At 52.4% G+C, this 17,016-nt stretch overlaps 1 protein-coding gene across 5 annotated transcripts in view; it reads left to right on the top strand.

The window, feature by feature from the left end:
- The first annotated feature begins 4,610 nt into the window (after positions 1–4,610).
- PAXIP1 (PAX interacting protein 1) overlaps positions 4,611–17,016 on the top strand; it is a 38,566-nt gene continuing 26,160 nt past the window's right edge. For 4 of the 5 annotated variants that reach the window (XR_004975236.1, XR_004975237.1, XM_036356137.1 and 1 more), the window contains exons 1-4: positions 4,611–4,786; positions 8,359–8,493; positions 10,437–10,480; positions 11,963–12,026. Coding sequence is in view for 3 of the 5 variants with exons in the window: in XM_036356137.1 (XP_036212030.1) it covers positions 4,706–4,786; positions 8,359–8,493; positions 10,437–10,480; positions 11,963–12,026 (324 nt within the window). In the remaining 2 variants the exon portion in view is untranslated. The remainder of the gene's footprint in view (positions 4,787–8,358; positions 8,494–10,436; positions 10,481–11,962; positions 12,027–17,016) is intronic. The other variant, XM_036356139.1, reaches the window with a different exon arrangement.

Raw genomic sequence — 17,016 nt, forward strand, 5'->3', positions numbered from 1 at the left:
GCCTCTGAGGGCAAGACTGAGAGCAGCCATAACTGCTAACTCCGCCCTGTTGATCCCGTGGGACTTGCCCCGCCCAAGCCCTGCAGGGAGACTTTTGCTGGATAGCCTCAGGCAAAGGCTAGATTAGCACCTCCCTAGAGATCCAGGAGCCAGGAAGCCCAGAGGTCAGAGTGGGACCATCCAGTTTGCAGCTCCTTGGAAACATAAAGGACACACTCAGGGGGCAGATTCAGTGAGCACCAAAGCCCCATTGAAGCAAGTCTTGCCCCAGAGGGGTGTCTCTAGCACAGAAGTTCTCCCACTGCAGACACAGCTGATTCTCACAGCCAATTGGCCTGGAGGCCAATTCCTCCCAGTGATACCTACAACAATCAAGGCTTAACTATAACAAGACTGTGCACAAAGACCACAAGGGGGTGCACCAAGAGTGTCCTCCTCAGGTAATTGGGGAGGCTGAACCACTGGGCCCTAGAGGACACTTAGCACAGAAAACCACTGTATCAACACAGGGAAGCATAAAAAATGCGGAGACAAAGAAAAAGGACACAAATGACAGAAATGGAGGAAAGCAAAATACTGGATATAGAGCTCAAAACCACACGTTTAAGGTCTTTCAATAATTTTCTAGAAACTGCTGATAAACTTAATGAGATCTACAAGAAATTTAATGAGACCCTCGATGTTGTGATAAAGAACCAACTAGAAATTAAGCATACACTGACTGAAATAAAGAATATTATACAGACTCCCAACAGCAGACTAGAGGATTGCAAGAATCAAGTCAACAATTTGAAATACGAAGAAGCAAAAAACACCCAACCAGAAAAGCAAAATGAAAAAAGAATCCAAAAATACGAAGATAGTGTAAGGAGCCTCTGGGACAGCTTCCAGTACACCAACATCCGAATTATAGGGGTGCCAGAAGATGAGAGAGAGCAAGATATTGAAAACCTATTTGAAGAAATAATGACAGAAAACTTCCCCTATTTGGTGAAAGAAATAGACTTACAAGTCCAGGAAGCACAGAGAACCCCAAACAAAAGGAATCCAAAGAGGACCACACCAAGACACATCATAATTAAAATGCCAAGAGCAAAAGACAAAGAGAGAATCTTAAAAGCAGCAAGAGAAAGAAACTCAGTTACCTACAAGGGAATACCCATACGACTGTCAGCTGATTTCTCAACAGAAACTTTGCAGGCCAGAAGGGAGTGGCAAGACATATTCAAAGTGATGAATGCCAAGAACCTACAACCAAGATTACTTTATCCAGCAAAGCTATCATTCAGAATTGAAGGTCAGATAAAGAGCTTCACAGATAAGAAAAAACTAAAGGAGTTCATCACCACCAAACCAGTATTATATGAAATGCTGAAAGGTATCCTTTAAGAAGAGGAGGAAGGCCGAGGCCGGTTGGGCTCAGTGGATAAAGCGTCGGCCTGCGGACTGAAGGGTCCCAGGTTCGATTCCGGTCAAGGGCATGTGCCTTGGTTGCGGGCACATCCCCAGTGGGAGATGTGCAGGAGGCAGCTGATAGATGTTTCTCTCTCATCGATGTTTCTGACTCTCTGTCTCTCTCCCTTCCTCTCTGTGAAAGGTCAATAGAATATATTTTAAAAAAAAAAGAAGAGGAAGAAGAAGAAGAAAAAGGTAAAGATACAAATTTTGAACAACAAATATGCATTTATCAACAAGTGAATCTAAGAATCAAGTGAATAAATAATCTGATGAACAGAATGAACTGGTGATTATAATAGAATCAGGGGCATAGAAAGGGAATGGACTGACTATTCTCAGGGGGGAAAGGGGTGTGGGGGGTGTGGGAAGAGACTGGACAAAAATCGTGCACCTATGGATGAGGACAGTGGATGGGAAGTGAGGAAGGAGAGTGGGGTGGGAACTGGGTGGAGGGGAGTTATGGGGGGAAAAAAGAGGAACAAATGTAATAATCTGAACAATAAAGATTTAATTAAAAAAATAAAATAAAATCATTGACGAGAAACACCTTATTCGTGAATAATACACAGCAGTTTCACTGTGGTAGTTTTCCCTGTAATTCTGTGAAAGGACAGTTTAGATTACAGACATGGACCTGTGCTGACAATGATTTTTATGAGTCGTGGTGCTGATTTTAAAATGTTGAATTGCCATTGTTAAGCCTTCTGGTGAGTGGGTGATTCTTCATGTCATGGTGTCAGTTTTGCGGACTTCCTCAGAACACCCATTCTGCCCATGAAATTCAATTTCACCTGAAGATGCTTATTTTTCATCTCTCGCAAAGTTGCTGTGTTCGATATACCCTACAGAATGTTTTCTTGGTGTGAATCTGCCCCAGGCCTTCCTGGAGCTGGTGCCAGGAGGCCACCATGTTCCACACCATCCCTGCCCAGTTCAATGTGCGCTATACAATTTCTGACAGGTTGATGAATTTTTATCTTATTTTTTGTTAATTCTCACCTGAGAGTATTTTTTCCATTGATTTTCAGAGAGAGTGGGAGGGAGGGAGGGAAGGAGGGGGAGAGAGAGGAAAGGAGAGAGAGAAACAGCGATGTGAGAGAGACACATCGATTGGTTGCCTCCCACACCTGCAATGCAGGTACATGTCCTTGACGGGGAATCGAACCCGAGACCCTTCGGTGCGCAGGCCGATGCTCTAACCACTGAGCCACCGACTCGATGTGGTTTTAGACAGCAAATTTCTTAGTCCCAGAATCTGCTTTACAGTTATCAGCAGTCACAGCAGGGTGAACGTGGCCTGCTGAAAGTTCCTTTTTAACTAACAGAATAAAGTACCAGTTGAGGTCTGCTTTACGTTTTTAATATAAACTGACATGCTTAGTTCATGTTTAACCAAAGAAGAAAAGAGCTAAATAAGTGCTCCAACACAGGCCGACTAATTTCAGTTCTGTATTTAGAACTAATTTGTCCTGGTCGATGTGACTCAGTTGGTTTGGCGGCAACTGGTGCACCGAGAGATGTGGGGTTCGACTCAAGTCAGGGCACATGGGGGGTGAGTAGGAGGCAGCTGATTGATGCTTCTATCTCATCAACGTTTCTCTCCCTCCCTTCCTAAGAAAATCAATAAAAACACGTTTTTTAAAAAAGAACTAACTTACTACATTTCTTAAACACTGAATGTTTATGTTATAATGGTCAATATCAAATATATTCTTGTGTATTTAAAGGAAGGGCAATTCTTATTCAGGCATGCACTCAATGTTTTAATTATCTGTAAAAGGAATGTGTTAGCTTTTGAATAATGCTATTTTACACTGTACAAAAGACAAAAATTAGAATGATAAAACCTAACTGTAAAGGGCTCACTTTCTGCCCATACATAACCTCTCGGGGACACACGCAGCAGGAGGGCGGGCACGCCTCCCGCACCTGTTGGGGCCAGCGCACGGCACCTTTGAACTTCTCTGTGGTCGGACTGACAACGATAACGCATTAATGTCACGAGAGTGCCACGGTAACGCTCTCGAAATATTTTCCCTATTTCTTGAAAATATATTTTTATTGATTTCAGAGAGGGAGGGAGAGAGAGAAACATCAACGATGAGAGAGAACCATTAACCGCGGCCTCCTGCACGCCCCGCGCTGGGGAGGGAGCCCGCCACCCGGCAGGTGCCCGGACCCGGAATCCAACCGCCACCTCCCGGCTCCGGTCCGCGCTCAGCCCCGCAGCGCACGGCCGGGGCGGGGGGGGGGGGGGTTAAAAAGCACCTTCACTGGCAGTTACTGAAAACGCCTCCTCTGGGCAGGCGACAGCGGCGGCAGGGGCGGGCGGGGACCCCGGAGAGCGCTCCCCGTCCCCAGCCCGCGGGCCTCGGCGGGTCGGGATGGCCCAGGACGGGGCACTCGCGGCGGGACTGGAGGGAGTGCGGGCGCCTCGCCGGCCTCCCGGCGACAGGATGACGTCAGAGCGCGGACGCGTCACCGCCGCGTCGTCCGCGGCTCCGTGGGGAGCAGAGCGGGGGCTCAGCCCACAGCGCAGGTCCCGGCCGGAGCGGAGTGGCGGGGAGACGCCCACCGGCGGGGCCAGGGAGCCGGGCACCTCGGTCAGCGGCGGCGCTCGGACCGCGACTTGTCCCCGCTCTCAGCCGGGACCGGCCCTCCCAGGCCGCAGGTGTGAGGCGTCACCTCGGGTCCGGCCGTGCGGCCACCGACGACGCTCAGCTCCTCGGTGCCTTGACGCGGGGGCTCCGAGATCCGCGGCCGCCGGCCCTCGCCCCGCCCCCGTTGCGGGCACCGCCCCTCGCCCCGCCCCCGTCGCCGCGCGCACGCTCCGCCCAGGGGCCGCGCGTGCTGCCGGGAGGGGCTCGCGTTCCCTCTCTCCCAGGACCGGCCCACTCCGGCCGCGCGTGGGGGGCGCTCGTTTCCCCGCGCCCCCTAGGCCCTCTCGCGAGGGAGCGGCCGCCACAGGAGCCCTGGTTCCTGGAGCGCGCTGCGCGCTAGCCGTATCCCGGGGCCCGCCGGCCGCAGCGGAGGCGCCGGGCGTTGCCGGCTGACTGCCCGCCCCTCGGCGCTCCCCCCGGCGTCCCGCGGATGGTGCGTCCCGCAGTGCGAGCGCGGCTCCCGCGCTTGGGTCGTTCGGCGCGGGCGGGGCGCGGAGGGCGGGGGAACGGGCGGACTTGCAGCACCGGGTCGGGCCGACCCGTAGGGCACTTCGCCCCGCGGGCCCCGGGCGGGAGCCGCCGCGACCATGGCGGATCAGGAGCCGCAAGTTCCCGAGGACTTGTTCAGGGAGGTCAAGTACTACGCGGTGGGCGACATCGACCCGCAGGTACCGCGCCGCCCCCGCCGCCGCGTCCCCGGCCCGCCCCGTGCCCGCCGCGGGCGCGCGCTCGGACGTAGAAAGTCGGGGCCCCACCGCCCGGTCCCCGCTGGCCTGGCCGCGCGGAGGCTGCACCGCCTGGCGCCGAGCAGGCCTGGGGCCGGCGCCCGGAGGGCGGGCGGGGGCCGGGGGTCGTCTGCGGGACCCCGGAGGGGACCGGGGGGCGTCTGCGGGACCCTGGGCATGCCCAGACCCGGGAGGAGGGCAGAGCACGTGGGTGGGTCAGCTCCCGAGTTCCTTTGCTCCGTGTCCCCCGAGCCCTAGCTCGGCCTGGCGCAGATTGCCAGCTGCCCTCCGCCTGGCGTTGCCAGGCGTCCCGTCCCGTGGCCATCGGCCCCCGACCCCCGCGGCCGCCCCTGGGAGCGCACGGCCCCCCTTTCCCGGCAGGATTGGGACAGGTGCCCGTCTCTGTGCTGCCGGCCCGCTCCGGTGTCCGGGCTCCCGCGCGAGGGGTCTGCTCGCCGGCCCGGGTGGCAGCCACCCAGCTGTCATCTGCGCACCCGTGGAGCGCTCCGTTCACCAGCGAAGGCGAATTCCTGCGTTTTCCTAACTGGGTGGACTGTACCGTAAGTGTAGGAAACACCCGCTCGGCACCATCCACACCCGCCCTTTGAAACTTTCTAGTGTGGGCTCGTGCGAAAGGCTCTGTGGCTTTTCCTAAGCTTTTTCTCAGTGAGGCATCTGTTTGAAGGCCAGCCTGACCCTGCGGGGGAATCAGTCTTAGTTGAGTACCCTCTTCGGATTAATCTGATTCTCTCTTCTTTATCTATGCAGTTGTGTGGCCCGGGGTCTCCTCCCCAGTGAGGGCTACGCCTGGAGGGAGGGCGGGGGAGCCGGGGAAGGTGCGGGCTGAGCTTAGCAAAGGCACATACATGGTGCGCGTAGAAGGAGAGTTGGTATAGAAGGCACCGGGGTCTTGGCATTCCAGAGGCTTGTGCTTGGTGTCTTACTAACCAGACTCCCCAGGCCGACCCCCAGGTGGTACTTCCCTGCACCTTTAGGGTGAAGAGACTTTAGCTTTGAATGTAAACATAAGCAGGCTCTGAACCCAGCGTGATGATGGGAGCCTGTGACAACGCTAGCTTTTTCCAGTGCTGATAGCTCGCCTTTCTTTCACTGTTCTTCACCTTCTACTTCTCACCCCCATCTCATTTAGGACTTGAACCCCATGCTTCTTAAACCCTATAGCAACCCTTATGTTGAACCATATTTGCTCAATGGTGTAAGTCAGATCTAAGTGCTTAAAAATGTTCACAAACCACTTGGATCTGCAACAGTTTATTTCCTAAGAAGTATAGAGCCAGAGCCTCTGATTGTCTGGGTCCCATAAATCCGGACTCAGAGAGTTGACACGTTGAACATCCAGTGCACGCCAGGCATGGCTGGGTCCGGGTGTAACAAAGTTGCGGTGGCGGGTGGCACACCTGAGGGTGTTATCGTAGGGTGCTGGGTGCTGGGGTGCCCAGGGGAAGGACCACTGAAAGGTTTCCGAGTGGCATCCTTTCCCAGGGGTTCTTCACTCCGGGTGAAAGATCATGCCCTTCGGGGGGACCTGTGCTGAGGAGAGGAGCCATCCGTGTGTTTGGGAGACGCCGGATGATTGGCGGACCCGGAGCAGAGGGAGCAGAGGTGCCTGTCAGGCCGCGGTGGGCATTGTGGAGACTGGACAGGCTGGCGCCTTGGGCATCTTCAGAGTCCACGTGAGCCTGCAGGCATCGGCAGTGAAGCTGTTGGCAGACGCTGGGCAGCAGTGAGGGTGTGAAACCCAAAAGGCTGCCTATTGTTTCAAGAAATCAGGCATCAAAAGGAAGCAGAGAAGGGCCAGGGCACGGGTCTGCGTTTGCGCATGTGCATGTATGCAAGACGTGGCCACTTGGTACTTTGTAGGCAGGAGGCAGAGGGTGAAGTTTCCAGACTCTTGGAAAAGGCAGTAGGATCTGGAGCAGAATGGAGGCATTTTCTGTGAGATGGGTTGAGCGCAAGTGAAGCTAAAGATGCTTTGGAGGTCCAGGGGAGGGAGAAAGGTGAGCTGGTTTGTGGCTGATGACTATGGTGCTTTCATTCATGAAACAAGTACTGGCATCTGTTCAGTCCTATTGATGGTCGGTAACGTATCCTAAAGAGGTTGTCCCTGTTGTGGGTAAACTCAGCTGTGTGGGCTCCATATCCCTGGTGGTGGGGTACACTTGGAGCTGCACCTGCCTCCCCTGGGTCCTGAGGTCTCTGCTGCAGGTGTTGTGTGTCGGCCCCCCGTCCCCCCCCCCTCCCGGAGCTCTGGCTGTCGCCTCACTAATCTAAACTTCCTTCTTTTCCGGTCCCCACCCCGCCCGTGTGCTCCGCCCTCTGTGCTGGTCCTGTGGTTCCCAGCACTTCATTCTTTCCTCCTGTGCCTATACCCCTTGCAGTCACTGTGTCCTGCTAGGTCTCTCACCTGTGTCTTCTTCCTCCCCTGGCGACATTCCTTTAGGTCACGTGCCTGCCTCGTCACCTGGTTATTGCAGCCACTCCTCCCAGGTCACCTGGCTCATCATGGAGCCAACCCAGTCCATTCTTTGACACTGACAGTCAATCTTTCTAGAAAACCTGATCATGACTTACCTGCTCCCAGCCCTCCTGCCTTCCCTGAGAATAAAACTGCATAGCACACAAGAACGTGTGCGCAGTGCGTTTGTGCTCACCCAGCCCCTGGGAACACGGCTCTCCCCACAGCCCAGCATTGGCTTTGCCTCCTTAACCCTTTGAGTGCCAACCAGTATCCTAGGAACTATGTTAAAATTGCCAAGGCATTTTTGCTGATTTTACAGCAGTTTAGGAAAAAAATTATGAATCGCAAGTAAATGAAGTTACATATTCAAAAACTTAAGGAAACCTTTATTACATTGACATATTTAGCAATATCATCATCACTAAAAAAGCAGACTTAGAACTGGATGCCATTTTGAAACTTTGATAGCGCTCCTGGCACTTTTGGCGAAAGACAGGAGGAGTGCGATCGCACTCCCCAGCACTCAAGGGGTTAATGGCTTTAAATTCACAAGGATTCCGCTCATGTCCAGTGAGTCCTCACCTTCGTCAATAGGTTCTTGGACCTGCAGCAAAAGGACACGTCACAAAATCAGGTTTAGCCCGGGCCCATTGACAGAAACCGGAGTTCGGTTCCTGTGACGTCCAGTCAGGGACCTGCTGTGTCCCTTCCCGGGCCTTTCCCATTGGCGGTGACCACCCGTCGCCAAGCCAGACCAGATCTCCAGTGCACGGGGCTGTGCTCTAAGTGTCTGTCAGTCCTCTGTCTTCAGCGCTGATACCCTGTGGCACCTGCTCACAGTAGCCTCCCTGCTCACTTGTCAGTAAACCAAGAGTTGCTGCTTTTCATTGTCCCCTAATGTTTCATTGACTATAACAGAGTAAAAGGTGTGTGTGGAGAACAAGGTATGTTTTTAATTAGAATGTTCATGTTCGCACTAATTTGTACAAACCAAGAATGAAATGCAGAATTTTAATGTGTGTGTTTTTTTTTAAAGGTTATTCAGCTTCTAAAGGCTGGGAAGGCTAAGGAAGTGTCCTACAACGCACTGGCCTCGCACATCATCTCAGAGGACGGGGACAACCCGGAGGTCGGGGAGGCCCGGGAAGTCTTTGATTTACCTGTTGTGAAGGTCGGTGGCAAATATTTTGTACTACCCTCTGGAATGAAATTGTATGTAGGTAACACCCCATGATTTGTAGTGTATGTGTACATTGGGCCCAGCGACACCCATGCTGGAGGAAGCAGTCAGATCGCCACCTGTAGATCCCTGTGACTGTGACCACAGACTGTCGTCAGGGGTCCTTTCCAGAGAGTCGGCTTCCTTCCGGGGCCCTTCCTGCAGCCTGAGGATACCCCTTCACAGTTGTCCCCCTACCCTGTCCACCATCGCCCACCGAGTCCTGGTACCCGGCATTGCCCCCCGGCTTTGAGCATCCTCGGACACGTCAAAGGAATACCGAGCAACTGGGCGTCTGAGCAGACCTGAGGGGCTCTGGGTGCTGCTGCTGAGAATGGCCCGGCTCATGTGAAGGCGTTCTGAATGCAGGAGGGTCAAAGCAGGGTCACCGATGTAGGTTCCTGATCCAGCTTAACTGAATTCCCGGGAGTTTGACTAGAGTCAGACCGTGGGAAGATTCGCTGGCAAGGTGCTTTCTTTCAGCGAGGTGTACTTACCCAGTGAGTTAGCTCAGCATTCGGTAAAGTGATCAGACCTTCATGCAATAATTATCCCAAGTAGAGCCAGTCTCCATTTCATAAAACGTTTGGTATTCCTGCACTCTGTCTGCAGAAGATAAACTTACGCTAAGTTGTTGGCGTCACCTAAAAAAAGGATGAAGGGTACTTCGCTTTCCAAAGTCCTTTTTTTTTTTTTTTTTTTAATATATATTTTTTATTGATTTCAGAGAGTAAGGGAGAGGGAGAGAGATAGAAACATCAATGATGAGAGAGAATCATTGATCGGCTGCCTGCTACACGCCCCCTACTGGGAATCGAGCCCTGACCAGGAATCAAACTGTGACCTCCTGGTTCACAGGTTGACACTCAACCACTGAGCCAGGCCAGCCAGGCTCCGAAGTTCTTTTAAGGGAGTGACAGGAACAGTGCAGAGCAGTAGCGAGGGTGCTGCTGCATGAGAGACTGCACTTCTGTGTTCGTGTCCTGGCTGGTGCACCTAGTAGAATCTCAGTAAATATCTGGCGTGTGAGCTAACGCAGGAGTGTGTGTTTCAGCTGGTGAAGTCCTCCAGTCGTTGGCTGGCTAAACCGGGCATCACTAGATTTTTACATAGTGATTTCGTGAAGCAGAGCTATCAGTATAGTGATTTATGTACTTCTTAAAATTAAATATAAAAAATGTAAGGTAAGATAATTTAAAAATATGTGAAGTACCTCCAAAGGCGTGATGAACTTACGGTTTTATAATTTGAGTTTTAGAATTCATAAAAAGTTACCTTGCCTGTTGTAACTGACATGGTGCCTATTCGGCTTCATTGGGAAAACGCACTCGTTCAGACCTCATTTGATTCGGGATCGAGAAGGACTCAGGAGGGGCCGGTGCAGGCTGCTTGGGGTGGGCAGGGCCTCAGTTGGCAGGACCGCTTCCAGCCGGCCTCGAGGCTTAGGAAGTAACGCGTGGAATTAAACTTTTATACATAACTTTAGGCTTTCTCCTCGGGCATTCACAGCGAGCCTTTGGCCCTGGTGTTCCTGCTATTTGAATACCATCGCTGCAGTCTGGGTGCTTCGTGGTCAGTTATAACCGAGCCTTTAGTGCAGCGGTTCTCAACCTGTGGGTCGCGACCCCTTTGGCGATCAAACGACCCTTTGACAGGGGTCACCTAAGACCATCCTGCATATCAGATATTTACATGACGATTCATAACAGTAGCAACATTATAGTTATGAAGTAGCAACGAAAATAATGTTATGGTTGGGTCACAACATGAGGAGCTGTATTTAAAGGACCAGAAGGTTGAGAACCGCTGCTTTAGTGTCTGGGAGCAACACTGGTAGAGTATGTCACTTTGTAAGTTGGAAACAGCCTTTGATTGAGTCCTGTTTTCTTTTGCAGCCGTCCTGGGTGGTTCTGTCTGTGCAGTGCGGAGCGCTCCTGCCGTATCCTTTTTGGGGGAAGGGAGGAGGGAGAGAGCATTGATGCCTGATGTGGGAATTGCTGGGTGAGAAGTGGGTTCCATGGTGAATTGTGTTGTGTCCATCTTGTGTCCTGGCCGAGTGGACACAGCTGCAGGCTCCAGTTTGTGCTGTTAACACTTTAGGGCCGGCAAGTAGATGATGTCATGCAGCCCCCTCCGTTCTGCTCGGGCTAGGCTGTTCCTGCGGACGCCTTTATTCCTTACTGCATCAATGCCGACAGCGGGCATCTTATTGCATTAAGTATTTATAGGGACCTCAGATACACAGGAAGTATCCCTTTATGCTCAGTTCTTGGATGATATGCAGAACTTGAGCAAGTCTGGCCCAGAAATCCGATTTCTCATCCATTGTAAAGAGTTAAAGGAAATTTAAAGGAAATGGGTTTTGGTTTTATTGGGGATGGAGGGGGTGTGTTTTCTTCATGAACACAGAGAAAGCAGACTGGGAGTGGGGGGTACTTCTGCAGATGAGAGGTTAGTCCTGTGTGGGTCGGCGCCCTCCTCACAGGTGCCCTCAGAAGGCCATCATCCAGCCACCACTTGCCATCCCGGAGAAGCTCCAGGGTCAGAGTGGGTACTCGGGTCTCCAGGACCACACCCTCCAGCTTTCCCTTGTTCCTGCTTTGCTGAATGTTTGCCAGCCGAGGGCCCAAGTGAAGGCAGGAGCATGGCAGTAGGGCTGGTGGCATGAGGTTGGGGCGTGCAGGGCCCTGCACGCTGCAGGCTCGGATTTAGCGGGTCTCAGTCTGCCTGGGTAGGAGACCTCAAAGTGCAGTAGCGTTTCCAGTCTGATGATTCTCTTTGTTCGCCCATCTCGGTAGGTGGACTTTCTCCTATAGGGACAGGATTGCAACTACTCCACAGTCTTCAGAAGAGACCATGTGAGCTCAGGCCAGGCTGGCCTATGAGCACCTGAGCCCAGAGCCTGCACAGGGACGGCCGTGCCCGGTTGGCTCACAGACGCTCTTCAGGCGGGATTCTGAATGAATTTTAAAGTCAGAGCTTTAGGAAGAGCGTCGCTGGCTCTAGTGTTAGCAACTGGGAGCTGACGCTCAGGGAGTCTGGCTTGTTCTCACAGTTAGTGGAGGCATTAGCACCAGAGCTCAGGCCCTTTTACGAGGGATTCCTTGCTGCACAGCGAAAGGGATGCACTCGAGACTGTGGACTTGCTCTGAGATGCCCACTCTGCCCTGTGTATATGGGCATGTGCGCGCCTGTGCTGGCTCTCGGGCCAGGTGCTTGGTGAGTGCCACGCTCACTGGCTTTGGGAGCGCTCTCATGGAAACCTCTCCTCTATGCTGTCACCGTCTCCCAGTCCCCTGTGCTCGGGTCACCTTGGTCTGTGTCTTCCTGTAGTGGATGAGTGTGAGTGTGAGTGGGAGTGTGCGTGAACTGCAGGTGACACTGATCTCATTGCATTGGAATCTTAATAACCGTCCATCAGAGTCAATGGATTTTCTCCAGAGTCCTGCCAGACCTTTTTTGGAGTCATAGCCTGCCTGTCTCAGGTGAGCACGCCCGCGGTCACTCTCGTGTTATCCGTGTTTGTGCACAAGCATTGCTGAGCTGCGTGCTCCATGGGGCACAGTTGTGTAACACTCATGCTTCATTTCCAGATGTGGGTGATGAGAGAAGGGAATAGTTAATGTTTTTTATTGTAATCTGTCCTCTCAACCCCCAGCTGAAAACACCCTCTAGCTATAAGAAAACCCAAGTTGCTATTACTTGAACTTATTTTAAAACTACATAGAGAAATATATCTAGAATCACTGGTCAGTGGACAGCGCCTCGGAACGCTGCTGTTCTGTGTGCTCGTGGGCCCGTTCCGTGACCGGGGCCTTAGTGTTTTCGGGAAGGTGTGTAGCCCCATCTTAGAGCAAGCCTTTGAGAAAGGGCACGTCAAGGATGTTAGTGAGATGAAAAGGAATTTAGATTGTAGTTTTGCTTTTTTAAAAATGCCTTTTTAATAGGGGATTATGGAACCAGTAATATTTAGTTGGAAATTGTGAGGTTATTGGCCAGACTCGGTTCTTCATATCAGTGGTATCAGCCATCTAAGCAATAAGTAAGCTTACTTATGGTTACTGTGTTTTGTTTGCATCTCTTGTAAATTCTGGAGGTGCTGGAAGATTATAAAATCCCACCGTTTTGTTTTTGTTACATCCACTCAATACACATCCTTGAAAATTGGGCTTTTTTCCTCAAGAATAGGAGTTTTGTTGGTATTTGCGTCTTAGTGTTTTTCACGTTGGTGCCATAAATGCATATTTACATGGTGATCTTTAAAGTTGGCTAAAATGAAAGCCCTTTAATGATGGTTACTGTGGTCACATATTACTTTTTATTATTTTCCTTATACTTCTCTGTATGTTCCAAATTTAGAATAAACATCATAAAGCTTTTAAAGTGAAAAAAATTTTTACTATCACTTATCATGCATAAACAGTGTTCTCTGGCTAAAATGTGCATTTCACATGTAGTTGTATTTGTCTTGCCTGGATTTCTGGGTTTAGAGCTCAAAGCCCAGTCCCGAGGCTCGAACTGAATGAGAAAGTGGGAGGAAGAGGCTGGTCAGAGAGACTGGGATGTCAGGGGCCAGGGCTGCGGTGATGTGGGGTTTACCAGGGCTGACTCGGGGAAATAAAGAAGCACAGGTCATTAGAATTATACAATTATTACAGTCATTATTAGTTGAGCGCTAGAGAACACTTTCAGTCTTGAGAGGAAAAACTAACAGCTGCATTTAACAAAGGTCATGTATGTAGTGGATTATTACATAACTAGAAGCTTGGTGCACGGATTTGTGTACCAGTGGGGTTCCTCAGCCTGGCCTGCGCCCTCTCGCAGTCCGGGACCCCTCAGGGGATGTAGGACTGCCAGTTCAGGCCCGAAGGCCAGGCCCAAAGCTGGCAGTCTGACATCCCCCAAGGGATGTAGTAGTGCGTGAAGCGGCAGGTGGCTGGGGAGGAGCCTGAGCCCAAGCCTGGGTGGGGCGCCACACTGCTCCCCCTCATCCCAGCCCCGCTGAGCCTGCTGCCACCGAGGCAGGAGAGGCTTGCTCTGCCGCAGCTGCGCTCACCAGCCGTCAGCTGAGTGGCGCTCCCACAGGAGCACACTGACCACCAGGGGGCAGCTCCTCTGTTGAGCATCTGCCTCCTGGTGATCAGTGTGCGTCATAGCCACTGGTCAAACAGTCAAATGGTTGAATGCTTGCTTAGGGTTTTATATATATAGATCCACGTGACCTGGAGGGTGACTGTGTATGTAACATCTGCGCGTGAGTCCCGGCTCAGGTGGCACAGGTGCTGACCTCTGAGCTCAGAAGGAGGCAGCAGTGTGGACTCCAGGTTAGGACCCTTGGTGGAGGATGTCAGATAGAGTGGGCCTGAAAGAATGGGCAGAATTGGAGTAAAAATGGGGCAGGGAGAGGGCTTTCCACATAGAGCAGTGGGAGGGGCAGCCTGTGCCCGGCGTGGAGGAGGGGAGGGGGGCAGACAGGGACTGAGACAGGGATCTGAGTGTGAACCTGATGAAGGAGCCAGCGGAGGGGGCTGCTTTATGTTTCATTTTGGATTACAAATGTTTCCTAGAACATTTAGAAAACACAGGACAAGCAAACAAAATTAAACCCCTGAAATCTTGTAGGTGACACTAGTCTGGGAGCTGTTAGCTGACTGAGGGCAGGGGAAGGATGGGAGTTTATGGGAGGGACCGGTCCAGTCTTAGACCAGACAGAGGTTTGGATTTGGGTCAGCCCTGCGGGGTGGAGATACCGCGCTGAGGCCACTGGAGCCAGGTGGGGCCTCGGGTACGGGGAGAAGCTGCGCTCACCGCGTGGGAGGTGCTTCCTCCTGAAGCCAGGGTCAGAGGCCCCCATTCCAGTGCTCTGGTTGGTGGTCGCATCGTTGCTGGGTGTGAAACAGGAGCTGGTTTCTGAGGGCAGGTGGGGAAGCGGTGTGAAAGCGTGGCATTTGGGGTGATCAGCTGTCTACCTGGAGGAAGGGGACTAGAGGACAGATGACGGCAGTGGAGCTGGGCTAGCACAAGGAATACTGGAGGAGGACCATAGGCTTTTGGGAGCCAAAGTGAGTCAGACTTACCCGTTTTGCTTTTTTTTTTTTTTTTTTTTTTTAAATTTCTGGGAAACAGTAGCGCCCAGGTAAAGGTGAGGAGCATTCATTGGTAGCAGACAGTTGTTCTGTGGCCCTGGACAGTGACACAGGGCCGCTGATGGGCTCGGGGCCATAGTACAGGCTGGGGTCTAAGTAGATCTCTGTTCTGGGCTGAGAAGACAAAGGTGTGGTAATGGGTGGGGTTGGGAGGGGGGGGTGGTATGGGAAGCTGCCCTCAATCTCCTAGGTACACGCGGTCACGGGTCCTGTCCGGTGGTCTGGGAAGTGGCCCAGCCTCTGGGAGTATCGAGGTCCGAGGTGCATTCTGGGGCGTGGCTGGGTCTGTGGTGGACAAGGTGAATTTAGCAAGACCTTGGACAGGATTTTAAGTCCTTCGAGCAAATGCAGTCGGACTAATAGCAGTCGGAGTCCAGGCTCAGTGTTATGACCTCAGTGGGTTACTTACTGTGTTCTCAGTTTGTCACTTACGGTGAGTGACTCTAAATTCCCAGTGTGCACCGGGCCAATGATAGAGACCTGCGCTCAAGTGCAGGGAGATGGCACACACGAGGGGAGGGACAGAGGCTTGCCTGCTAGTCGTTGGCGTGAAGAAGTCCTGATGAAAAGCATGCTGGGCACTGGTGTCCGAGGTGGCGGGAAATCCAGTTTTGAGCTGCATTAACAAGCTCATGCAGCTGGCTGACCACTTCCTTTGTGACAGGAGTAGTGCCCAGGAGCCAAGCAAATGAGAGACTGTCGCTCAATGAGTCTGAGGGTGCAGACCTGTGAACTCGCACCACGTGTAACGTGTGCAAATGTCAGGTGTGGAATGGTTTACCGGGGAGTGGGGGTGCGGGGAGCCACTGCCATGCTTGGTCTGCATGAGGAGAGACCCTGGTGTCTGCCCCTCTTGGAACCCAGGAGGACTCCACCTCTACGAAGGGACCGTGCTTCGGAGAGACCTCTGTCTTCCCATCAGGGGCTTGTACAGCTGAGCTCTGTTGGAGTCCTCCCGCGCTCCCCAGGGACAGCAGGGAAGGGTACTGAGCAGTGGAAGTTGGGGAGCAGGCACCCTGCCTCTGACCCCACGCTGGTGCAGGCCGAGGCCTGTTGGGTGCTCGGTAGGTTTCAGGGAAGAGGCCGAGACAGGTGGATACACGGTTTAAATCTGGAGGACAGAAAATAAAAGCCCTTTTCATTCTGTATGTCAGACTGCCTACCTGTGTGCCTCCCTGTACTCAGTCCTGTGAAAGATACCAAGGACATGTAAGACTCGGGCCTCTAATGAATGGGATTCTAGTTTGTAATCAAGGCTGGGCAAGGAGCTTTCATGTGGGCTAGAGCCAGGGAGCATTTGAGGTGTGAGCTCAGGGAGAAGCTGGGAAGGGCAGCACTCACTTAGGGCACGCAGGTGAGTCAGCATCCTCTCTGCTTCAAGCTGAGGGGACGAGGCGGGGGCGGAGCGGGGAGGACAAGCAGGCGGGTACCTGTGAGCAGCTTGCTGTGGGGCCAGGGCAGCGGCAGCCGAGCACCTCCTTGAGGGGTAGCAGCGAGGGGTGTGTTTGTGAGGCATGGGGACAGCAGGTGTGGCAAAGAGTGTTGCTTAGTTCCGTAGGCAGGGTGGGCACACGTGTGGGCATCCTAACAAGAGGAAGAGACCCTGGCAGCCAGACAGGTCAGGAAGGGCTGGAGACACATGTTCACTTTTTTTGAAGTTTAGCCTGAAGGCACTGAGCAGACATTCGGCTTCATTATGGAGATAGTAGATTTGAGTTTAGAAAGTTGCTTTAAAAAAAAAGTACTTTTCCCCAGTTACAAAATTTGGAAAATTCAGGAAAGTATAAAAAATGAAAACAAAAATGTCCCCATAATCCTGTTCCCGCTAGTGTGAACATTTTGGTGGGGAAGGAGAGCCTTCGTCGTTAATAGCACGCGGCACAGCTGCAGTGGATGCGCTGTGGGGTCAGGCCCTTGCACTCTGACTCGGGCGGGCGAGTGTTGCTCATGGCGGCTGTCCCACTTGACAGGGCGGTTTCTGAGGCCCCGTGTCTGACCAGGTCTCCCTCCTCCCGGGCTTTTTCCCCAGCACGCCGCCGCATCCCGTGGGGCCACGTGAGGCCAGGCGCAGGACTCAGGCCAAGCAGGGCTGGGGTTAGAATTACTGCATTCAGTAACAAGTAATACCTCACCAAGGCCACATGTGGCCAAGTCTTTGTAGTAAAGGCCCATCTAGGTTATGTTTTTAATTTCACTTTAATAAAGATTATGTAATGATTCATCAGAGTAACCTCTATTGTCATATAATTAAATCTTACCCTCCAAGACGCTGCAGGATACAAATGTTTTTGTGAAAACCTCTAATGAAAATAATCTTTTGATCCAATTT

This window comes from Myotis myotis, unplaced genomic scaffold (genome assembly GCF_014108235.1).
Source record: "Myotis myotis isolate mMyoMyo1 unplaced genomic scaffold, mMyoMyo1.p scaffold_m19_p_25, whole genome shotgun sequence".
In the NCBI taxonomy this organism is placed as follows: Eukaryota; Metazoa; Chordata; class Mammalia; order Chiroptera; family Vespertilionidae; genus Myotis; species Myotis myotis.